This window comes from Cataglyphis hispanica, chromosome 12 (genome assembly GCF_021464435.1).
Source record: "Cataglyphis hispanica isolate Lineage 1 chromosome 12, ULB_Chis1_1.0, whole genome shotgun sequence".
In the NCBI taxonomy this organism is placed as follows: Eukaryota; Metazoa; Arthropoda; class Insecta; order Hymenoptera; family Formicidae; genus Cataglyphis; species Cataglyphis hispanica.
In genome coordinates, this window is record NC_065965.1 from 5,381,137 (window position 1) to 5,403,502 (window position 22,366).

General features: G+C 34.9%; 1 protein-coding gene across 1 annotated transcript in view; it reads left to right on the forward strand.

Moving 5' to 3' along the window:
• The window catches only part of LOC126853634 (disintegrin and metalloproteinase domain-containing protein 10), a 108,416-nt gene that overhangs the window by 81,435 nt on the left and 4,615 nt on the right, over positions 1 to 22,366 (forward strand). Inside the window, 14 exon segments of the mRNA XM_050599508.1 lie at positions 9,893 to 10,153; positions 14,105 to 14,299; positions 17,479 to 17,777; positions 18,880 to 19,026; positions 19,114 to 19,262; positions 19,341 to 19,575; positions 19,683 to 19,857; positions 19,964 to 20,132; positions 20,231 to 20,408; positions 20,486 to 20,719; positions 20,819 to 20,935; positions 21,026 to 21,190; positions 21,339 to 21,468; positions 22,255 to 22,365. Of these exon segments, the coding sequence (XP_050455465.1) occupies positions 9,893 to 10,153; positions 14,105 to 14,299; positions 17,479 to 17,777; positions 18,880 to 19,026; positions 19,114 to 19,262; positions 19,341 to 19,575; positions 19,683 to 19,857; positions 19,964 to 20,132; positions 20,231 to 20,408; positions 20,486 to 20,719; positions 20,819 to 20,935; positions 21,026 to 21,190; positions 21,339 to 21,468; positions 22,255 to 22,365 (2,565 nt within the window).

Consider the following 22,366-nt stretch of genomic DNA (forward strand, 5'->3'; position numbering starts at 1 on the left):
TTTAATAGAGAATTTTAATAAGAAAAATGCTGTTATTCTATCATTCGATATCCTTGGATATAAATATATCATATATATATATATATATATATATATATATATATATATATATATATACACGTGGTTTATATGCGGTTGTAATAAATTTCAATTGGCGGGTGCGAGCGATAGAGGCGGCATTAACCGGCGGTTCTCGAGTTTCGTTCGAAAGTATTATTTCTGAAGTCTTTATGTCGGGGGAGTGCACGAACAGTCGGCTAAATAGTTAAATTAGATAATGGAGATAGACAAGGCCGACACGTGAAATTGGGTCAATTGATTCCTCCTCCCCGCCGTTCGTTACTGTCCTTCAGTTAACACCCAAGTTGGATCTACCAAATCCATTGTCCGATAGTACTTCTACATTCTGTATGATATCGGATTCAGTGGATTCAGGATAAACGAGTCTAATGTGGATAGGATTATAAAAACTTTTAGTTTTCTAATTTATTTTATTTAAAGCTTTTGCTAATTGTTGTTTCTGCAATCACGAAAATATTTATTCTTTTTCAGAGACTAAGTTGATTGTAAGAATATATTTTTTCCTTGAACTATTCCAGTATGCAATAATTTGTAATTAATAGATTATAGCGTGCTCTAATAATTTTTGTATCGATTAAATCAAGAACACATTTACGTTCTACGCTATTAAGAATGTAACTAACACTGAAAATATTAACTCTACATATAATTTATAAGCGCGAAGGTATTTTTGGAAAAAAATTAATCAAAGATCAATTTCTGTTCTTTATTTTATTGTTTCTTTTATTTTATGTCCCATTTATAATCGTCAAATTTATATTTTTACCATTTATACGATTCGCCTTGTACCAGATTAATCATAATTCGGTTATCATGGATTTTACACGACAACGCTGCGAGTATAATAATGACAAATACTATCGTCCGTTTTACTTTTCGAGCGACACCTCGCGCTTCCGTAAATTCTCGGTTCGTGCGCCCCAGGCAAATCCCTTCCTTATCCCGGCTGCGACGGCGTTAAATTCTTGACGATGCGAATTTCAAGAGCGCGCGGGGAGGCTCTTCCATTTTACTTACACAAGATCCTCTTACGACAGGAATCAACACGTAGATCGTGCGCGCGGCAGCGCCGGCTGTAAGGAGGAAAGACATTCCACTGGCTCCCCTCGTGGGGCTGATCGAACGTGTACTGAGTCAACCCTATTTTCACCCCTCGAGCCACGAGGTGGTAAATTCTGGCTCCCCCGGGCGAACTTCGGTAAACATCGACGTTAACTTAGAAGAACGAGAGAACCTGCGGAAGGGAAAAAGAAAAAGAGAGAATGAGGAATAATACAAGATTCATGCGAGGCGAGGACTTATTCGTGGCGAATCTGACAGGAATTATCATTATTTTATTATTATATTCGCATTATACATATCTGCAAGAAAGTCTCTAAAGTCTTGTTCTAAAACAATTTGGAATAATTTTGAATAATGAAACGGGAATAATAAATTTTGAAGAAACGAAATGTTTTTGCGATTAAATCGAGGTGCTTGATGTGAGATTATCATTATTGTTTGAAGATTAGTAAAAATGTAACGTTTTAATATTGTTTACTATATAATATAAAGAAAAGTTTGAAATGATTAGAGAAATTATATCAAAATATATATTGTATAATTATAAATTTTTTAAAAGAAAAATAACGCACTCAAATTTTTGACGTAATATTTTTTACACTCTACAGAAGATAATTCAAAAGAAATAGTATATATCTAAAAGAGGGAAGGAAAATGTCTCTTTTTTCATTAAAGTTGAAATCCTCTTTTCTTGCATGCTTTTGTTTTTTTCAACCAAGATGCGTTCAATTTATCATACGAGATAATAAATTTCCTTGTCGTACGTAGCTCGACGATAAATGCGGTATAAGTTGAGAGCTGTCGCCGCGAATTCATGGTATAATCGAGAGATAGGTAGTTATGCTCTTCTATCAATTCTCTCTTTCTTTCTCTTTCTCTCTTTCTCTTCAGTTTCATTAATTAGATCTCGAACTTTTTATAAGCGTGTCAAGTTCGATCGATGAGTGTTTATCAAGACGCTGAAGTGATCCAAAGTGGTCTTCAGAATCACTTGATATGATAAATCACGGTCTTTCGAAGAAGTTGGCTATAAAGCACTCCTCTATTTTCGTTTAACTTTGAAGATATTGATAGCGCTATTATTTCTGCAAAAGAAACGCGCGAAAGCTAGACAAACAGATTTGGAACAAGCAGAACATTCGCGTGAATGTTTTACATTGAATTTTGTTATACGGAGTATATAACGACGGGAAATCGTTGTAAATAATTAGAAAGCGTTGTATTATACATACTTGACGGCGTTGATATTACTACGGAGACCTGTTACAACGTATATCGTAGTGCGCTCTATTTCCCCAAAGAGTGATCACGCGATCGTTATATTTAAATGTGAACGAAGCGCAGAGCTCGCAGGCGCACTAAAAGTTTCGAAATACCAAGTTCAGAAGCTTGGAAATTAGTTAATTTTGTTTTGTAGCTTTGTTTGTCCGTTACCATTGTTCGAAATTATTTCGGGAATAATACTAATTATACGCGAGCAACCGCATTCTGTCTCGCTACATCGTCCGGTATCAATTAGTAATTCCGACTCTCTTTTATTATGTCTGCTGTGGGGACTAAAGAGCTTTAACTGTGAGCTCCACTTCGGTTTGGAGATCGTCCTAAAACCGGTCACTTCTAATGTCGTAAAATAATGTCGTATACGCGTTTGTGCAGATTAGTCGGTAGAACGTTCATATACAAATTAGACTATACGTAGCGTTTAAATTGAATTATTTAGCTCTCGGCAGCAATTTATATTTTTCCCTGAAGCTTTCGGATTTGTCACATGGTTCGCATATTAATTTACGTTATTGGATTATTTCTGATCTAGATATTAATTAAGATTATTTAATTAAGAAAAACTATCACGACCAGCTCTCGATTTACTGAATGAACTATCCCCGTATAATTTTATAACATATACGTAATTTTAATTTAATTTAATGGCAAAGATAACTTAATTATATTGAGTCTCTGATAGTATCTCGTGTATATTTCGCTTAATATATTTTATGAAAATATGTTGTTTATCATCTATCAGTGAATCTCATTTTTTTCGATGAATATTTTTCAACTAGAGATTTCACAATGCTTTTGGCTTCAATCTTCTTTCTGTTTGCAGTCGTCACGGATATCGTTTTATTCTTTTATTGCCGTTTTTACCTCAGAAAGCTGTTGTTCTTTCGTTTCTTCATACGTGTGACGCGCATGCGTGCACGTGAGATTGATCGCGAACGGACCATGTGCCCATCGTGTGTACTCGTAAACCATGCAACGAGAGATCCAGCGGTCCGTGACGAGTTACGCCTCTCCCAAGCGCGTTGTTTCCTGTGGATGCTCTACAGTAGCGGTTACCGGAAACTAGTTCCTCTCCGCGATATACCGGGAGGGAGGCATAAAATTCCATATCGATAGATCGACGATAGACGCGATCCGGCAGGAAGTACACCGAAGATGCATAAATTCAAATTCGCTGGCTTTTATTCTCGATGTTGTTTTTATGACATTTCCCCCCAGCGGAGAATTTAAATTGAGTTTTTCACGCTTTCCGTTCATCGGTTTCGCCGATGCGATTCGCCGGTGCCATCCGTCACTTCCACAAATGACACCTGAGATTGCTACAACCAGCTTCCGAGAGCTGCGATGTCCTCGAATCGATTGCTCGAAACAGCTCGAACTCGAGACGTGCTAACAAAATATTTAGGAAGGGGAGATGACTATTCATTTATATGTTATAGTATCTATTTATTAATATATATCTTTATAAGTTATAAAGGATTTTCTGGATTTTTATCTCACGAATAATATAATAAAAAGAACACATATTTATCATTTATATAATAATATAATATAATAATATAATAAAAAAAAAAACACATTTATTAAACAAAGAATTTAGTGTTTTGTGGTTTATCATAATCACTGACTCTCCCTCGAGCGAAAAAATTAGATCGAAATAATTTTCCCGTCGTGCAGACGACGGTGACTGTAATCGCGGTGTAGTTTTAATATAAAAATCGAGATTGAACGAGCTTAAAAATATTATTTTCTAAGATGCGATGATAAAAAGTGAAAATTGAATTCCACGCGCTTTTGGTTTAATTTCATTGTCGGCATTGTGTGGACACTGTCCGTCGTTTAAAGCAGATCGTTTTAATTACTCTGCTACGAGCGCCGGATTCGACAAAAGGTCACGTCGAGAGAGCGAGAATAAAGTGACGAAAATGAACGAAGATGTGCCGTTATTTCGCGGTAATACTACTCTACTACACTCGGGACGTCGAAGCAATTTCACTTGGAGGTTTTTCAAATCGCCAGGACTTTTCCTGCCCGAGACATTCCATTTCGTTTCTGCAAGAGGAGGACGCGAATGTCGCGTCCGGAAATGAAATCCTTCCGAAACTGGTTGCATGGAACAGCGGATCAAGGGAATCTGGCCAGCTTGGAAACTACGATCGTCTCTTCTTTCGTCGCGAAAAGTAAACTCGACCGCGAAATCGTTCTCGGTCTTGCGATTGCTATTTAGCCGTGCCAAAAAATCCATCGCATCCGGAGCATGTGACATTTGTTTGGGAAATAAAACATTAATGAAAAATAAAAAATCGAGTTGTACTCGAAGCGCGAGTTAATTGAATTGATGATTTTTCTGTCGCAACAAATAGTATCTCATGATCGAGATCCAGATTCAACTTCCTCTCACTGTATATGATAATGCACGTACAAAGACGATGGGTCTAGACGTTTGATTGTGCTCCACTTCACCTTAATAGCGAGATAGGGGCATCTACACGCTTCCCGAAACGAACGATAATGCAAAGGCGGTATGGAACTACTGGATATTTACGCCCACGAAACGTCAAAGAGCATAATGGCACGTGCACTGACCCGTTTGCCTCAATAACCGCATCTGATACGCGTTACCTTGAGATTTAATTTTGTTATTCCCGCGTAATGGATGTGATGATCTCGCGTTCGTTTGTGGCCAACTCAATACAATTATGTGTAGCTATATACAGGCGTGAAATATCTAGAAAATAAAATTTCGAAAAATTTGTCAAACCAGAAATGTATTGTAGAAAGGATTTCTATATATAAAATTAACAAAAGAGATTTTAAATTAAAGATTATGACAATAATAAACTTACTTTAAAATACGTTTCAATTATATTTTGCATCTATTGAATTATGTCCTGCAATACTTTTATCAATTTAAAAAATCACTAAAAGACAAATTTATTAATTAAAAAAAAAAAAAAAAAATTGTCTTTAAATTTGCCAATTTACAAAAAAGCACAAAAATTTTATAACACAATAAAATAAACATTTTATTAAAATAATATATTTAAAATTTTGTTCACACGCTGCTATATGTATGACATTTTGTATGCAACGGGCACGATTATTTCGAGCCTCGAAATGTATATATTAGAAGGTTAAACAATGCAATTTCTGTCACGCTACAACGTCGGCAACGAGAGGATTGATGGTTCCCGCCGGTATCATCGGGGAGACGCAAAATTTGCATTTTTGTTCTCGGCCCTGGGGCTCCTTCATCTTCGTATCTAAATATCATGGCGCTCCGAGGAGCGTTTTCGATGCAATTCGCGCAAAAGAATACCGACACGGCCGAAGACACCGCTCGGAAAATTGGAAAGCGAAGGGGAAGTTACCGTTCCTCATCTTCCGATATCATCCCTCTCCGTCTCATCGAAATATTACTTTTCATTCTTTCTCCTTGACGTTGACATTAAAGTAGTTGCAAAACCGACAGCCTTATCGTTCCGAAATGGGTCTTGTCATTTTCTCGTGGCCGGAGTTATTTTTTCAGCGATGAGATATTGAAGATGTTTGTTATAAAGCGTAATTAAAACTTGGGTAAAACAATAAATATTAAAATAGCTCGCAATGATAACGACGGATACTATTGAGGAATCAAGTTTGCTCTGAATTCAGGACAGTACGCAATAACAAAAAAGATTTCCGAGTCAAACTATATATTTATGCAAAACTCCGATGTTTCTTTGTCACATGCATACAATTTTGAGTATTAATTACTCGACATATTAATAAATCACATACAAAATTTTTATTTTATTTTATATTTAGATTTTTTATTTTATCTTTTACTTAGAGTTTGATTACATAAAAATATTTTCCTGATTGTTAATTTTCTTGATGGTTTGCAAATCGTGTTTGCATCGAATACGCTTTATCCATTTATTATATTCTGTCGAAAGTGAATAGGATTACAAAAGCGGATGGAATTACAGCGAAGCAGACGATGGCTCTTCAATTTCGCGATATCTCTTTGTTTCTAGACAGAATTATGTGAGAAAAGCTACATTCTTTTTATTGTGTTTGGTTTTCATTCTGTGCTATAGATAACAAATAAAATAAGTTTAACAACTATTCTATCGCATTGTTCATTGGATATTCGATAATTGGGGAGAATTGAAAAATGAGATTTGTTTGGAATATGTCAGATAAAATGCATTTGGAGCAGTATACTAATATGTTCAGTCAATATAGCAGTATATACTGATATATTCGTATTTTTTTTTTTTTGTGCAACTGTGATTTTGTGCACTTCTGATTTTATTTAACTATCAAGAATTATATGGACATTCTCTGGTTTAATAAGAAGACCGATAAATAGTATCTTTCACTGATATGTAAGATGTAAATTATTAATTTTTATTGTACAATTTCATATACACATTTGCAATATCATCTGTTTGCTGGATGTTACAGCCGTATTTTTTTTCTTTTTTTTTTAAATACCAAAAAGATGCCGGCGTGTTTGATTTATTTCTTCACGCTACATCCGGAGCGGAATTTTCACGCTCTGAGATAAACTAGTAACGCTATACGAATGCATATCGATCCGTCTCCCGCTACAATGCATAAAAAGGTATGTCGTTGCAGTCTGTCTCATGCATCATATGTGTCGCTGCAGCTTTAGATGTCGATACGTTTTCATGTTTCGTTTCGAATTCTTCTATTCATCCGAAAGCGGATGGAAATGTAAAAGCGAGTCGCAGCGTTTCAGTGTCTGAGTTTTTATTTTATATAGGACATTCGCCGAAAAAAGATATATAAGAATTTTTATACTGACAATAAGGTAGCATTTCTTAATGAATTTAGGATAATTTTGTTTATTAATGATGTAATTACGAAATTATTTAACATTAATAATTAATGGCTTGGCAGATCAAGTATCAACAGATCGACTAATTTTTTAAATTTATTTTAAAAGCTTAAAAAATTTAATTATTTTTTATAATTATTTAAAAATTGTTTTATAAAAGTTATGGTAAAAAGCTATGATATTGTATTCGTCTAGTAATTTTTATTCCATATTGAAAATTGAAGGCGAGAATTATTGGAATCTGATTAAAACTTTTTATTAAGGAACAATTGATTTCACACATTCATTGAAAAATATAATTGGTTTTCATACTTCGACACAAATATCGCGTACATAATATCGGTAACTAATATAATCGGGAAAAATTATTATATATTCTTTTCAGAAGTATACATATAAAGAGATCGCAATTGTGTTTTATTGATAACATGACGATACTATCTCGTTATTATGTAATAAATGAACGATGAGAGAAATATTTCCATTAACGTAGATAGATGGGACGTTGTCTAATAAGTCTTCTGCGTGTTCGGTTTTATATCCTCTTCAGTGATTTGGTCCTGCGGATGTGGACGAGAATTCTAGACAAAGATGGACACAATCAGCTTATTACCTGGATTTTCTTTTTGTTCTGATACCACGGTCTAAAAATAAAAATCAGAGAGTCTTAACATTTTCTTCTTTCTTCTCCGTACTTAAATCAAATATAGATTTTCCACTCGCTATTACGTTAAGCGAGAAATATAATTATTCTATAAATATAATTTACTTACATTATTCTAATATCAGTATTAGAATTCCTTTTGATGTCCTGAAATTGCAGCTCTAAATACATTTGAAAGATGTCATTAAGTATCAAAATAGATAATAGAAATATGAACAATGCACTCAGTCGATCTTTAATGGAACGTTAGTTATAACTTTTGAACGCATAATGTTATTAAGTACTTTTATGTTTTTTCCCAGATGCTAGATACGTAATTCTTTTGCATAATGAAATTAAATGTCTGATGTAAGGTGGAGAGATCGTTTATTTTTTTCTTAGTAGCAAATTGTTTCCCTTAACTCTTTGTAAATTCTTTGCAGTATTTATAAAATGGCTCTTTTTCATGGGTATAAAAGTTACATCAGATAAGAAGAATAATTTCCGGAGTAATGAAATTTCTTTATAATAACGTAGTGTGTAAATACAGAGACGAGGAAAGAATATCTATTCTTGTAAGAATTAATCCTACGTCGCACTTATAGTACACAGTCACAGACATCCTCGCTTAGCGTGACATAGTTTGGCATCGCTCGGTATAAACAGACTTGAAAGTATTAAGTACTTGGAGAATTACGTGCCTCATTTACCGTGATCAACGTTAAAAGTTATGCGTCTGGTATCGACCGGTTCTCTCATTTGCGCAATTGCACTTATCGTGAATGCGAGGCGGCGGAGAGTGCGCGCGTGTTTCGTAAAGCATAATGCTAGGTACTTGCCGGGTGCTCTTTAGAAATCGGCTAAATGACGCGACGAGGAAAGTGCATTTTTGCCCTGTATAATATTCATACTATACGACGTTGTTCCGAGAGAGAGAGAGAGAGAGAGAGAGAGCTTGCGCCGCGAGTAAAGCGCTCATCTCGCGGAAGAAATTTCGGGATTCCGGACGGCGAGAAGAGAATCACAACGCTTTTGCGACATCTCGTAGATACGCAAAGCACGGGCCAATTATGGGTGCTTTTCACGTAGCATGGCCACGTTGCCACCCTTTTGTCGCGCACGATTTATTCCGGATTTTTTCACGAGGAAAATGCCATCTAATATAAATTCGCGCTACGCTCTCGGAAATTACGACAAGTGATCTCAAGCTCGGAGTTTTGTATGAACCTCGCTGAGTTATCCTCCGTGGAGCATTTTGTCTCGTTAACGTAATCGTGAAAAGGCACTGGAAGCGACACAATTCTCGCGACGAATTTCTGAAGGGTTTGACGCGACAATTCTCTTAGCCGGAAATCGTCTCAGATCACATTGTCCAGCATTTTTATCCCGCGATATGTGACAGCCGAGCTGGGAGTTTATTAGAGCGGAACGAAGTCCATCTCCCTGTCGGGCAAGCTTTGATGAGAATAGACGAAAATACATGCCGTAAATACTGGATTATTCGATCGACCTGATTACGCGATCATCTCAGAAAATTCCTCCCGGTGTTTTTGTACGTCCGAGTTTGGCCCATCATTATTTATCTGAGATGCGCTTTAAACTAGGTAGAATGAAATATGATTATTTGTTATTTGTAGTTTGAAGGGAATACACGAGCTGCGATATTCTGCATATTTATAGCATAACGTTGTTTTCCAAGTTATCTACATACACTACCTATTTTTACATAGCAAGCCTCATGTCGAAGAATTAATACATTAAAGCTATTTAACATATATATGACAAGTAGAAATTTGGAATAAGATAAAGATTAATTTATAAAAATATTTTCTAAGATTGTGAATTTTTTTAAATGTGATACAGAAGAGAATGTGCTTCTCTTTCTAGCATTATATAATTAAAAAATAATTATTTTAAACCAAGAGAGATGTTTTTACCGATGTATTTTAAATAATCTATTGTTGCTTTTGTTACAGCTCGTCGGTTGAACGAGTACATCCGCCACTACGAAACGCTGTCATATCCCGTCGAGGAGGTCCATCGAAGCCACCTGAGGGCGAAGAGATCGATCAATCGTGACAGTACTGTGACGTTAAAGTTCCGCGCGCACGGCAGAGACTTCCACATTCGATTAAAGCGAGACTTGACCACTTTTAGTAACAATCTAATTATTGAGGGCTCTACGGGAGAGAGGCAGTACGACAGCATCTCCCACATTTACCTGGGCAATCTAGTCGGTACGTTCAAGAAAAAAAATATTTGCACAAGGTTTTTGATTAATCGATTTTTTTGATTCTCATGGATTCTCATGTTTCTGAAAATTTATGATTAAAAGAATAGCCATTTGTGAAGAATAGCCAAACAATGTTATATTATATATGCAAATAAAATTGTTATAATATGAACAATAAAATACATGGATCATAAAATTATATTTTTTATATTTTTTAATGATTTTAATTATATTTTTTCATGATTCTATATATTATATATGCAATTTTCAGAAATAAATACCAGTCCAATAGACTTGAACAATAGTGTTGCTTTATAAAATTAATTATAATTGTTTTTTTTTTATGGGAAATAAAAGTGTGTTTCTAACAAACGTGTTGAATTCAATAAATTTTTTCAATGAAAGAAGGAATATAATTAACATTAAATAAAATTAAAATTATGGCCATTCTCTCACTTTCACTACTATTTTAGTAAGCTTAAAATTGCAACGTTCTTTTTATGTTAATTTTTCGAAATACGATGTGATTGATGATGATCGTATTTATGTCATCGACTACGTCACCTGTGATTGATTCTGTTTGTCTTTCGTTTCTAACAATCATGCTATGTTTCCAACTTTTCCCATTTCAATAGCATTCGTTATTAAAGTGCAGCTGTGCACAACAATGTCTTATGCTATAGAGCGTTAGAGGTCTATGACTTGAATATTATATTATGCATCGATGCATTTGTCCAAATATAGAGTCGTGGTATTATGATACTAACAATCTCTCTCTCTCTCTCTTTTTTCCTTTTATTTCTTTTCAATGTCCCATATATTCACATAAACGATACCGTCAGCATAAAGTTACGCAGAATCGATCGATAGCGATCGTTTAAACTTCCTGCTCGCTAGAAGCTGTCATGATAAAATTATATGAGTTTATTTATTTTATCTAGTAGTATCACACTACCTTCCACAAATAAAAAAATATCTGTCGCAAAAAAAATAATGGCTTACCATTGTTTTGACATGCGAAAGTGATAGAATGACTGCATGTATGCCGAAAGAAAAAAATAGCTACGCACAAAACTCGAAGTCAAAAATGCAAAAATGTTGATTTTTTTAATATATGTATGTAAATTATATTTTTATTTGAATTTCATCGTTATAGTATTCATAATATCATTAGTTTTAGGATAACAATAGAATTTTTATTTGAAAATTTTATATAGAATGTTTTTCTTTATTTAAAAAATAAACAAAATTTATATAAAATAATGGTGTTGTTATCGTATGCAATTTATCTACTTTGATATTAAACAATATTATTTTTGGCTTTATGTCAAGTGGCTGTCAGTTGTAATAGAATCTTAAAACGTAAAACTTCGTTACGGAACTATTTATTATTCTAAAGTTGTAGCAAAATATAGAATCTCTAATCAAATTTTCGCTGAAGGGGGAAAGCCACCGTCTTCAAATTCACCGCAGAACATGCTACTAAAGTTGAACCTTAGACACTCTGCATATTCTCAGAGAACTTCCATCAAAATAAACTAAATGTAACAGAAGTACAGAGAAGTGCTCTCAACTGTGCAAACAAAGAGCCACACTTAAATTTATAACCGCGTCTGTCTGACCTCCAGGCCGAAATGTTTGTTTCGTCGTCGATATGCATTCTGGTTGCATTCTACATTATGTGTAACTTCAACGGAGCGATATTGTTTTTTTGTATAGTAAATACCGCTTCTGTGCGACGTCCCCGGTAGCCAGGTGTGGCACGCAAAAGTGCGTGTCATTGCAGATACCACCTGGAACCTTTATTTCCAGTCTAATAATTTGCGGGAACCCAGCGTGCAGGCAATAGGACGTTTTAAATTATGGATCAGGGTGACGAAGAGCTTACGAGAACGGTTTATCTTTCACTCGCGTATTCGCGCCACGATCTTTCTTGTCGTCCCAGTTACAGGTCTTTGCCGAATAATGCCACGAGAAGACATACTTCAGGTCAGGATCAAAGGAAATTCTAAAAATCGAGGGCTTAGCGAGTATTTCATTGTTAACGAGCTATTCGTATGCTTGCTATATTTATAAGAAGTTTTTTTGATCCTAAGAATTTATTTCTAAATTAAGCTATATCTTTTGTGTCAAATTTTTCAAAAGTCAATAAAAATATGTAATTTTTACATAAGTTTATTGTTAACTGGAATATTCAATAGATTTTTTATATTACTTAAGTTTCTTAAATAGTTGTGTGTAAAGAAAAGTAATTTATTTAAAAGATCACTACATATATATTTTTTTTAATAGAAATCGATTTGTAGTTATTATATAATAATTTCGTTTGATATTTTTGAATGCATAAAGATTTAATAAATATAATGTATTATATGTAATATGTACATACCTTCGAAATTGGAAAAAAGAATTGTGAAATGATGTTGGAGGCTTGCTTAACATTTTTGGTATCCAAAGCAAAGGATTTCCTTTATCTTCGTATCAAAAGAAATTCTGAATTGTGATCAGCTCAGTGCGCGGGCGTGACTTCGCTTTCCTGCAATCTATTATTTAAAAGGAAAAAGGAATATGTGCCATGATGCTGCTGAATATTTTCTCTATTATTGTCGTTTACCTGCTATCTGCAATACATTTAGATTTTCTCTAACACTTTTAATAATTCAAATGTCCTTTTACATCTGATGCATTGATTAAAAATGTGTCGCAAAATATTTTTCATGTATAATATGTAACAATACGATTTCAATGTTGTCTTTTTCATCAAATTATATTTTTGTCGATAAAAATATATATTTTTAGTTCTTTTCATGTAGAAAAATATAAAATATTCGTTGCAGGTTTTATTGAAAAAATTTTCGCAACGAATAATATATGCTTCCTGTAGAAATTGAATTCTCGAATTTCATGGAGCACGCATGAACAAAAAAAACCATTTTATTCTTTTCTGTAAATTACGTAATTTTATTTTCCAATGATGTATAGGTTTCATAATACTATTTATTTTGTAATATTAAACAAATATTCCAGATCGGCATCGAAAATTACAATTATTCTTTTCAACTATACGTATATTAGAGAATTAAAAAGAGTAGTAATTTATTTAGGTATTCATAGTAACAAAAGTTATAAATCTTTGAACAAATTGAAAGATTTTAGCAAAAATGAATTGTAAATTATTTCAGAAATTAATACAAACAAATGACAAATTTTATATTTCTTATTTTTAAATAAATTTGTACATATAATTTTTTTAACTGAATTTTAATCTACGATTTATATATAATTTTACTTACAAGTTAATTTAAATTATAAATTTTATAACTAAATCCCATACAACTCTGTTCAATTCTCTTAAATTTTAATTTTTCTCGAGAAAGATGAAAAATATATTCGACATAATTTTTTCTACGTGCATCTTGGTTAGGCGAGTAAATTAGATAGCGAGGCAGGAGCAGCACGTTGCTGCCTAAGCCAGTAATTTCTGGCACAAAAAGTTTTAGCGAGCGACAAAGTTTCAACCATGGTCGATACTTTTTCAAGCGAAGCGAAAATTCGCAATCGTCCGTACACGAACATGGTTTCGTACTCGCATGTACTGCCTATCCAAGTATTTATGTTACCTCCATAACTTTCTTTGCTTCTAGCCATAATGAAATGACAGGTTCAAATGACAAAAGTAAATAAATAGGTGATATTAATACTTCAAAGTAATTATATATAATAATTATTATATGCATAGTTATTTCTAATAATACTTATAAATGTATATATTTTTTATTGTTTTTTTTTTTTAAATTAATATGTAATTATTTGTGTTTACTTGTTATAATTATCGAGTGCTTAATTTAAAAATTGAAACGATAAGTTCTTGAGAAAATTTTATATAGGAAGATTCTCTCTTTCTCTATCGCTCACGCGCAGTACACGTCTCTGATCATATATTTTCCATTTTTAGGTGAGCCTGGTAGCCATGTGTTCGGAAGTGTCAGTGATGGAGTCTTCCACGGGAAGATAGTATCACCGAAGAGTGGTGCGTGGTATGTGGAAAGGGCGCATTACTACTTTCCACCGCATGAGATAAACGAGACGTTGCATTCTGTGATCTATCACGAGGATGATGTCGGTGATCCGTATGTGGACGTTCGACAAGGTAAGGTGCAAAATAGCAAGATTTCTTTTTTAACGATAAATATTTAACGTTTTTGAAACAAATATGTTATTTTGTTCACATAAGTTTATAAATATAATTTTTTTTTTTTAAACTTTGGAGAAAAATAATATTTTTAATAGTTTAACAAAGATGTATTTATGTATTGGTTGTGATAATAATTGCTATATCCGCCGTATATCAAAAATTTATTAATAAGACCATCATGAATCTCTGAAAATGTTTTAAACGTTCGTTTGGATATGTTCAATGACGGCGACTTTGAAGTGGTACCTTACGATATTACAACATCCGTTTTTCGTTACGCAATCCCTCACATCTTCTTGGAACATCTTTTACTTTACTTTCCAGCATGGTTCTTTAGCAACCGTCTTTAAAAGCACCTATCCATCCGTCAGAATCGACTCGCCTTAATGAAAAGATGTTTTCTGATGTTTCCTGGAAGCTAAAATGGTTCTGTACTATCATGTATATAATTTTCTCATCATTAATTATATTGTCTTATCGTGATATATTTAATCAAAAAACATATCATTTTTTCATTATATTTAAAAATAAAATTTTTGTTAAAACAAAATTATTCGGACATTTGTCAGAAAATTAGCATATTTGAAACAAAATGTTCGTTTCATTTACGTGCTATCGGGAAGTGGCAAAGTTCAACGACTGTTGCATGATTGTGTTTAAGGGCATATGGATATCGAAAAGTGCATGATGCAAAGAGAGAAAGTACGAATTCTGTGCACTATTTACGGTATCGTTAAGGAAGAGGTAGACCATTCGAATAAATGCGCAGGAGACTGCAGAAAGTGCAACCTCATCCTGAATCGGTTGTAGTCAGCACGACGACTATACGAACGGATGGCGGATTTCCTCCTGCGAAATCCACCGTCGTCACTGTGTTTATGATAGTAGCGTAAATGGCCAACGCTGAAACAAACAGCCGACGTATCGCGTGTAATATTTATCGCGCCCATCCGCCCGTGCATGCTGCGTGAACCGAATCGTGCCATCTTGCCGTGTTTGCTCTCCGGAAACACGTCCGACGTTATGAGTTTGCTGCACTTATTGGCGTACTATACAAGGCACGATGATGCGAAGGAGAGAGTAGAGCGGAATAGTATAGAATGTACTTCCCTCATGTTTTGCGGCTAAGTCTTCCCGAAGAACGCTACACGTGATGCAATATTAGACACAAATAAATTTAGCACTAAAAAAGAAACTCCAAAAAGGATATCTTATCGAAATATATAGTTTGAAGATAAGAAAAATGCGTTATAAAATTTGTGCAAAGTTTAAATATAGAAAACTTTAATATAGAATATAAAAACCTTTAAAAAACCAAATAATTTTTTTTTTTTTTTTTTATAAAAAAGGAGCGTGGCAATAATAATGTTTTTATAATTTGTACGTAAATTATAAATGGCATAGAAATATGTCATCGAGATAACTTATGTTAACGAAGCAAGTGTCAGGAAAAACAAGTGGTAATTGCGTCATCACCTCGTCGTCGTTTCTTTCATTTCTATTCTGCTTTGTGAATAATCTCTATTAAACACTGACACGCGGAGGCTACGATAATAGGCAGCAGCAGTATAGACAGCTAATATCGTCACGCTTGAAACGTCGAGTCATTAAAGCTCGCGGCTTACGGTTAACCCGCCAATAAAGCCGACAGCTGCGATTATTTCGATTACATCGGCAGCGACGTTATCGGTTCGTATTTATGCGAAACGACTTCTCCTTTAGACCAAAGGAATGCCTATGGAAGAATATAACTTAGTTAACGTTGTAATATCATCATATATGAAAATATGATACACATAAAAAAAATATGATATTCAAATGGTATAAAATATCTCTCACTTCTGAGAGTATAAAAGAGTATAAAAGAGATTAATAATTCTGCGTGTGTAATATATCGGAAAAGTTGCATAAATAATAGCTACCACTTTATCATTTGAAACGAGCTTGTCAGATATTACTCACGTCATTTCCGATTAGAGATATATAAAGAATACTGAATAAGCGAAAAATAGGTAAAGAGAGCGAAGGAGGAATTGTATAATTTTTAAATTACATCTTTATGCCCTAAAAGAGAAATAATTTACAATTGAATATATCGATCTTTCTAAATTATAAAAATGGAAGAGAACTAGAAGCAGATATAGAGAGAAACGCTGCAGATATCAGTAGTTTCTTCATATCGTGAGGACATTTTCTCCTCGAAATTACCGATCCAATCGCGCGAATTGGTTCCCAATGGAGTAGAGATGTTCTCATACGCGTACGCAGATATTTCCGTGCGTACGACAGCGTCCGATGGTTGTGCACCGCGATACAACACCCAGGAGAGCGCGACAAGGTCGCCATTAGTCGCCGCAGCATTATGTCCATGTTCGCTTCACACAGATACGCTTGAACATATTGTGGAATTACGCCAATGATCAAGCCGCGCCTCTGTTTCGGTGACAGCTCACGCTATGTATAGATTGTATAGCACGTGACTTGGCGGATTCCGCGTATCTCGTTATTATTCGCTCTGTTTCCTATCTTAAGATCTCTCAAGATAGACTTCGGCCTACCTTATAGGAGAATTTCGAAGCACAACGTACCCCGGTTCTATCGATGATGTAAGGCTCCCACGTGGCTCGTGGATGTTTCGAGTCCCATGACCAGATTCAGAATTAATGGCAATGAACTTTGCCATTAATTAGGAACCTTGCGGTGCTTGCTCGAAATGGCTTAGAACTCACGTTCCCAGATTTTCATCTACCGTAGTTCGGGAAGCAGAAACACCTTTAGCCTTTATTAATGTATGTGTGAAACTGACATATCGTGAAAAGTGAATTATTTAGAAAAATTCTAGATTTATAAATTTTAGAATATTTATTTTTTATAGTTCTATAGTTATTAATAATTTAAATAAAAAAATTTCTTGCTATTAAAAATCAAAGAAATTGTCTAATAATACATACACATCTCGTTTTATTTTATCTTATGAGAGGTATTTTTATATTATTTTTCGTGAGATATTATAAGAAAATTATACACGAGTTTTCTAGGCAAATAAATTCTTAAAATTATTTCAGCAATCATTTATAATATTAATATTATCACGTTTCATAAAAATTATGTTGAGTCAATGATGAATTTTTCAGGTGATGGTGGTGGATGTGGCATTACTAATAGTGATGTAATAGAATGGATGGAAAAAATCCAGAATTCCGCTTTACCAGATGAACCGCCTAAGACGGTTCCACCGGGAAGGCAAAAAGAACCGAAGCCAAATGTCGCACCCTGGAACGGCGATCGAGAGTCTCCTGGTCACAAGTACAGCAGAGAAGCTAATGAACCTAGTCATCGCAGGTCACGAAGAGCGACCAGATCGAAGGAGAATAATACCTGTTCACTCTTCATACAAACGGATCCCCTTATATGGAGGCATATCTCTGAACAGGTATACTTTACTTTTTTCAAGTGCATAAATTGTAAATATCGCAATTTTGCTGAGGAAGAATATCTTTTAAATATAATATTTAATGAGGTCGCATCTTTAAAGAAATATATACAATCTCTTAAGTACAAATTCTCTTTTAAAACTAAATATAATTATAAACTATTTTTTTTTTGTGAATATATACCTGAATATAATTTACATTACAGTCAAAGATGTAATCATTTCTCTCATATATAAAACTTGCTGAAAAAATTCTGTAAATCGAAAAAATTATGTAAATACAAAAGATTAGCATATTTTATTAATTTTAAATTTGAATATATTATATTTCCTTTTTTTAACTTTTATTCCGAATTTATCTCGGAATTAAAAATAAAAAACATTTTTTTCTACGTTTTGCTGTTTAATTTATCGAGTGATAGTGGATGGATGACGTGAAGCTGGCATTTGTAATTATGTAAAAGGATTAAAGTCAGGGATAGCAGATTGTTGTAATGACCTAATTTTCGTTGGCAATTTGTAACTGGAGAATGCTCGTATCTCCTTGCACAATAGAGAAAATACCTCGAATACCGACCGTTCTCTTCCTATAGTCACATTCATATGCGTTTTCGTCGGCTGCACGGTCAGTGCAATTTTCCTTTGCATTTTCTCAACAAACCAGATACTGTCCGCATTCCAACCTTCTTCACAAAAAGAATATATTTTCATGCCCTATGTCTTGCAGCTTTTGATATCGCCATGATATACGCTGCGTTCCGCCGGACGTGCAATTTTAATGACAGATTTTTTTTAAGCTGTTCGTTTTTTGTAAAAATTTTTCAAGAGTTTTGTTCGCATGCATATTTAATATTAAAATTCAAAGATTTTTCCACTTGTTAAATTTCAGCAAATGCACTTAATTACCGATCCCCGTTTTCACAAGAAATTTAATTTGATATTCAATTATAAGCTATTTAATGTTGAGAATTTCTATAATGCAAAGTCCGTCTCAAATATGAATATAGGGGGAAAAGTTTCTGCGACGGCGCGCACAGAGAAAGAGATAGAATAATTTCAGAGTTTCGTCACAGATCTTGAGCTCGTGTTCGTCTTTTTGTAGTTGCATCACGACGCGGAGAAAACTAGAGAGGAAATATTGTCCCTGATCGCTCACCATGTCACCGCCGTGAATTACATCTATAGGGACACGAAGTTCGATGGCAGGACGGAGCATAGGAACATCAAGTTTGAGGTTCAACGAATAAAGGTAACAGCGTGTAGCGTATCGAAAATAGTACCAGTCTCCCGGTGAGCATTCTCTCGTTTGACTGACATTCAATATATCTGATATCAGATCGATGACGAGACGGCGTGTACGCCTCAACAACCGTACAGCGAACCAAATCCATTCTGCTTGGAGAACATCGACGTCAGTAACTTCTTGAATTTGCACTCCCTATCAAATCACGAGGACTTCTGTCTTGCCTACGTCTTCACCTACAGGCAAGCGAATAACTGAACATATCATGCCGTGTCCGTTTACGACTGGCTTGCAAATGTTATTTCACGCTTTGTCGACAGGGACTTCACCGGAGGCACTCTCGGACTCGCCTGGGTTGCGTCCGCGTCAGGCGCGTCGGGTGGTATTTGCGAGAAATTCAAGACTTATACCGAAACGGTATCCGGCCTGTATCAGTCCACTAAGAGATCTCTGAATACTGGCATCATAACTTTCGTGAATTATAATAGCAGAGTGCCGCCCAAAGTATCGCAATTGACTTTGGCGCACGAGATAGGTCATAACTTCGGATCACCGGTAAGTATTGTTACTGCAAAAAGTGTCGTTTTTTCTGCCGCACGTGTGATAATTTATTCAAAAATGATGAAACGCAGAGATAACGATAACGATTACTTTTTTTCCAGCACGATTTTCCGCCGGAATGCAGACCGGGAGGCTTGGATGGTAATTACATTATGTTCGCCTCAGCGACGAGCGGAAATCGACCGAACAACAGCAAGTTTTCAAAGTGCAGCATTGGCAATATCAGCAATGTCCTAGATGCTATCGAGGATAATAAAAAGAGGAACTGTTTCACTGGTATTTTTATCTCAGATCTTCCTTCATTCTAGAAATAGATACATAATTGCTTATTCTGAAATTTTTATATACATGGTAAAATTTATTACATTTTTTTTATTTACAGGCGCATTTTGCGGGAACAAGATTGTGGAAGCTGGCGAGGAATGCGATTGTGGATACGATGATAACGAATGCGTGGACAAGTGCTGCTATCCTAGACAAGTGTCCGAGCTAGATAAGATGAAAAATGATACTGCGAAAGGCTGTAGTAGGAAATATGGGACACAATGCAGGTACATATAGAAGCAAAATGATATTGTTCTGATCAGATTGATCGCTTGATATCTTTCTGAAACATATATTTCTTGTAACTACTATTATGCATTTACAGTCCTAGTCAAGGACCGTGCTGTTCGAGCGAAACGTGCCAGTTTGTGCCCCTCTCCCATAGAGTCCAGTGTAGAGCGGAATCCGACTGTAGTTACAATTCCACCTGCAGTGGGAGATCGTCCGAATGTCCAGCGCCGCTACCGAAAGCAAACAAGACTAGATGCAATGAGGGCACTCAAGTAAACTCGCTATTCTTTTTTTGCACATGATTTAACAATCATCGGCATTTTTCGCTTCAACGATACATTATTTACAGTTGTGCATCAACGGAGAGTGCACCGGATCCATTTGTCTGGAGTGGAATCTGACAGAGTGCTTTTTAACGAGCAGCATTATACCAAATATCGACAAACGAAAGCTTTGTGAATTAGCCTGTCAAAATGGCACTGATACATCAACATGTCGCGGTACGAGCGAGTTTGCGCACATGGTAGGGCTGCCTGAGGGTGGTATGAGCCTCCGACCTGGTTCACCTTGCGACAATTTTCAAGTAAATTATTAAATAAATATTTGTGTAAAAAATATGCATGTATTATTAAATATTTAAAAAAAATAAATCACAGAACGATTATTTTTGTTTTTTCTTTAGGGTTATTGCGATGTTTTCTTGAAATGTCGTGCTGTCGATACGGAAGGACCTCTTGCGAGGTTAAAAAATCTATTGTTCAACAAAGAAACTTTATCAACGGTAGCGCAATGGATAACTGTAAGTGTAGAGACGAATATTTTACTTATCTATGCTCTTTATTTTATCAATTTACAATTGTTTATTATTGCTTGTTTGATCTCTTTCTAGGAATTTTGGTGGGCGGTGTTATTGATGGGTATAGGTTTCATCATATTTATGGGATTATTTATCAAGTGTTGCGCTGTGCACATTCCTTCCACTAATCCTAAAAAGCCGCCTGCTAGGCGCATCAGTGATACCTTAACAAGACCGATGAATACTCTTAGAAGAATGGTAAAAGAACACGTAAATTATATATTTAGAAATTTTTTCATATCAAAGTTTAAATTAAAGATTATTTGAAAAATTATATAATATTTTATTAAAGCATATTTTATTATTTATATTTTATTATTTTATTATTTGTCATTATTTATTACAGCGACATCCACATGGTGGAGGCGGAGCTGGGCCAAGAAGTATACCACCAAGACCAAGTCAAGGTGGACACGGAACACGTGGACCTTCTCACGGTTACGGAGAGGGTAGAGGTGCTCAGTATTATCCAAAAGGCATGTAGCACATTAAACTATTTACGTATTTCTCGTTGCTTGAGTTTAATTCGTGTGCTTTAAGCATCAATCAAACATGCATTCGTTGATATTAATGTGAAAGAAAGGATTGCTAATATGGATTAAACCCAAGTAAACGTTGTTCGCGTCTTCTCGTTCTTGTATGACCCGCAACTACATCAATGTCTTTTCCTGTTTGCATCTCCCTCGCATTGATTGACGCGCATCACTACCTGATACTATCGTTCTATCTCGACCTACAGAGGTGAGCTGGGGCCTATATTCTATATGCTTAACAGGAGCAAATTCATGAATGTGAACATATCATTTGTATATATGTAAAACGTACACATTTATTATATAACGTGTAATAAAAGAAAATATTTTTCTATATTTTTCTCTCTTTCTCTTTAAGAAATTCTTGTATTTGCTCCTAGCTCTTGTTCATTGCATTGCATTGGATGCTAGCTGAAATACTTTTTCTTTCCTATTTCGTATAGGAGCCGAAATCTTCCCTTTTCATTTTACATCACTTCAGTGTGTTGATTTTAAATTATTATTTTCCAAAATGACATTATAGTTAAAAATAGAGAATCAGTACGCCAAGAATGCACAAAAAGCATGGAGATCACGGCGACTGTTATTCTACTATACTGCCATATTTCATTTGCTATTTACCTAATACACAATATATCGGCAACAACTCCTTTTATTCTCGCATATCTGACATTATTTTTGGTTACGCGTTTCATTTCATTGCCGAACGTTTTTCTAAACTTTAAGCAGGCTATCGCTCGGTTCCCACAGCTAGTGCGCCACCAAATAGTGGGTCAGCAGACAACTACGGCCGTTCCAATCATCCAGAGCTGTACGCCGGCGCCTATTCGAGCTCCGGGGG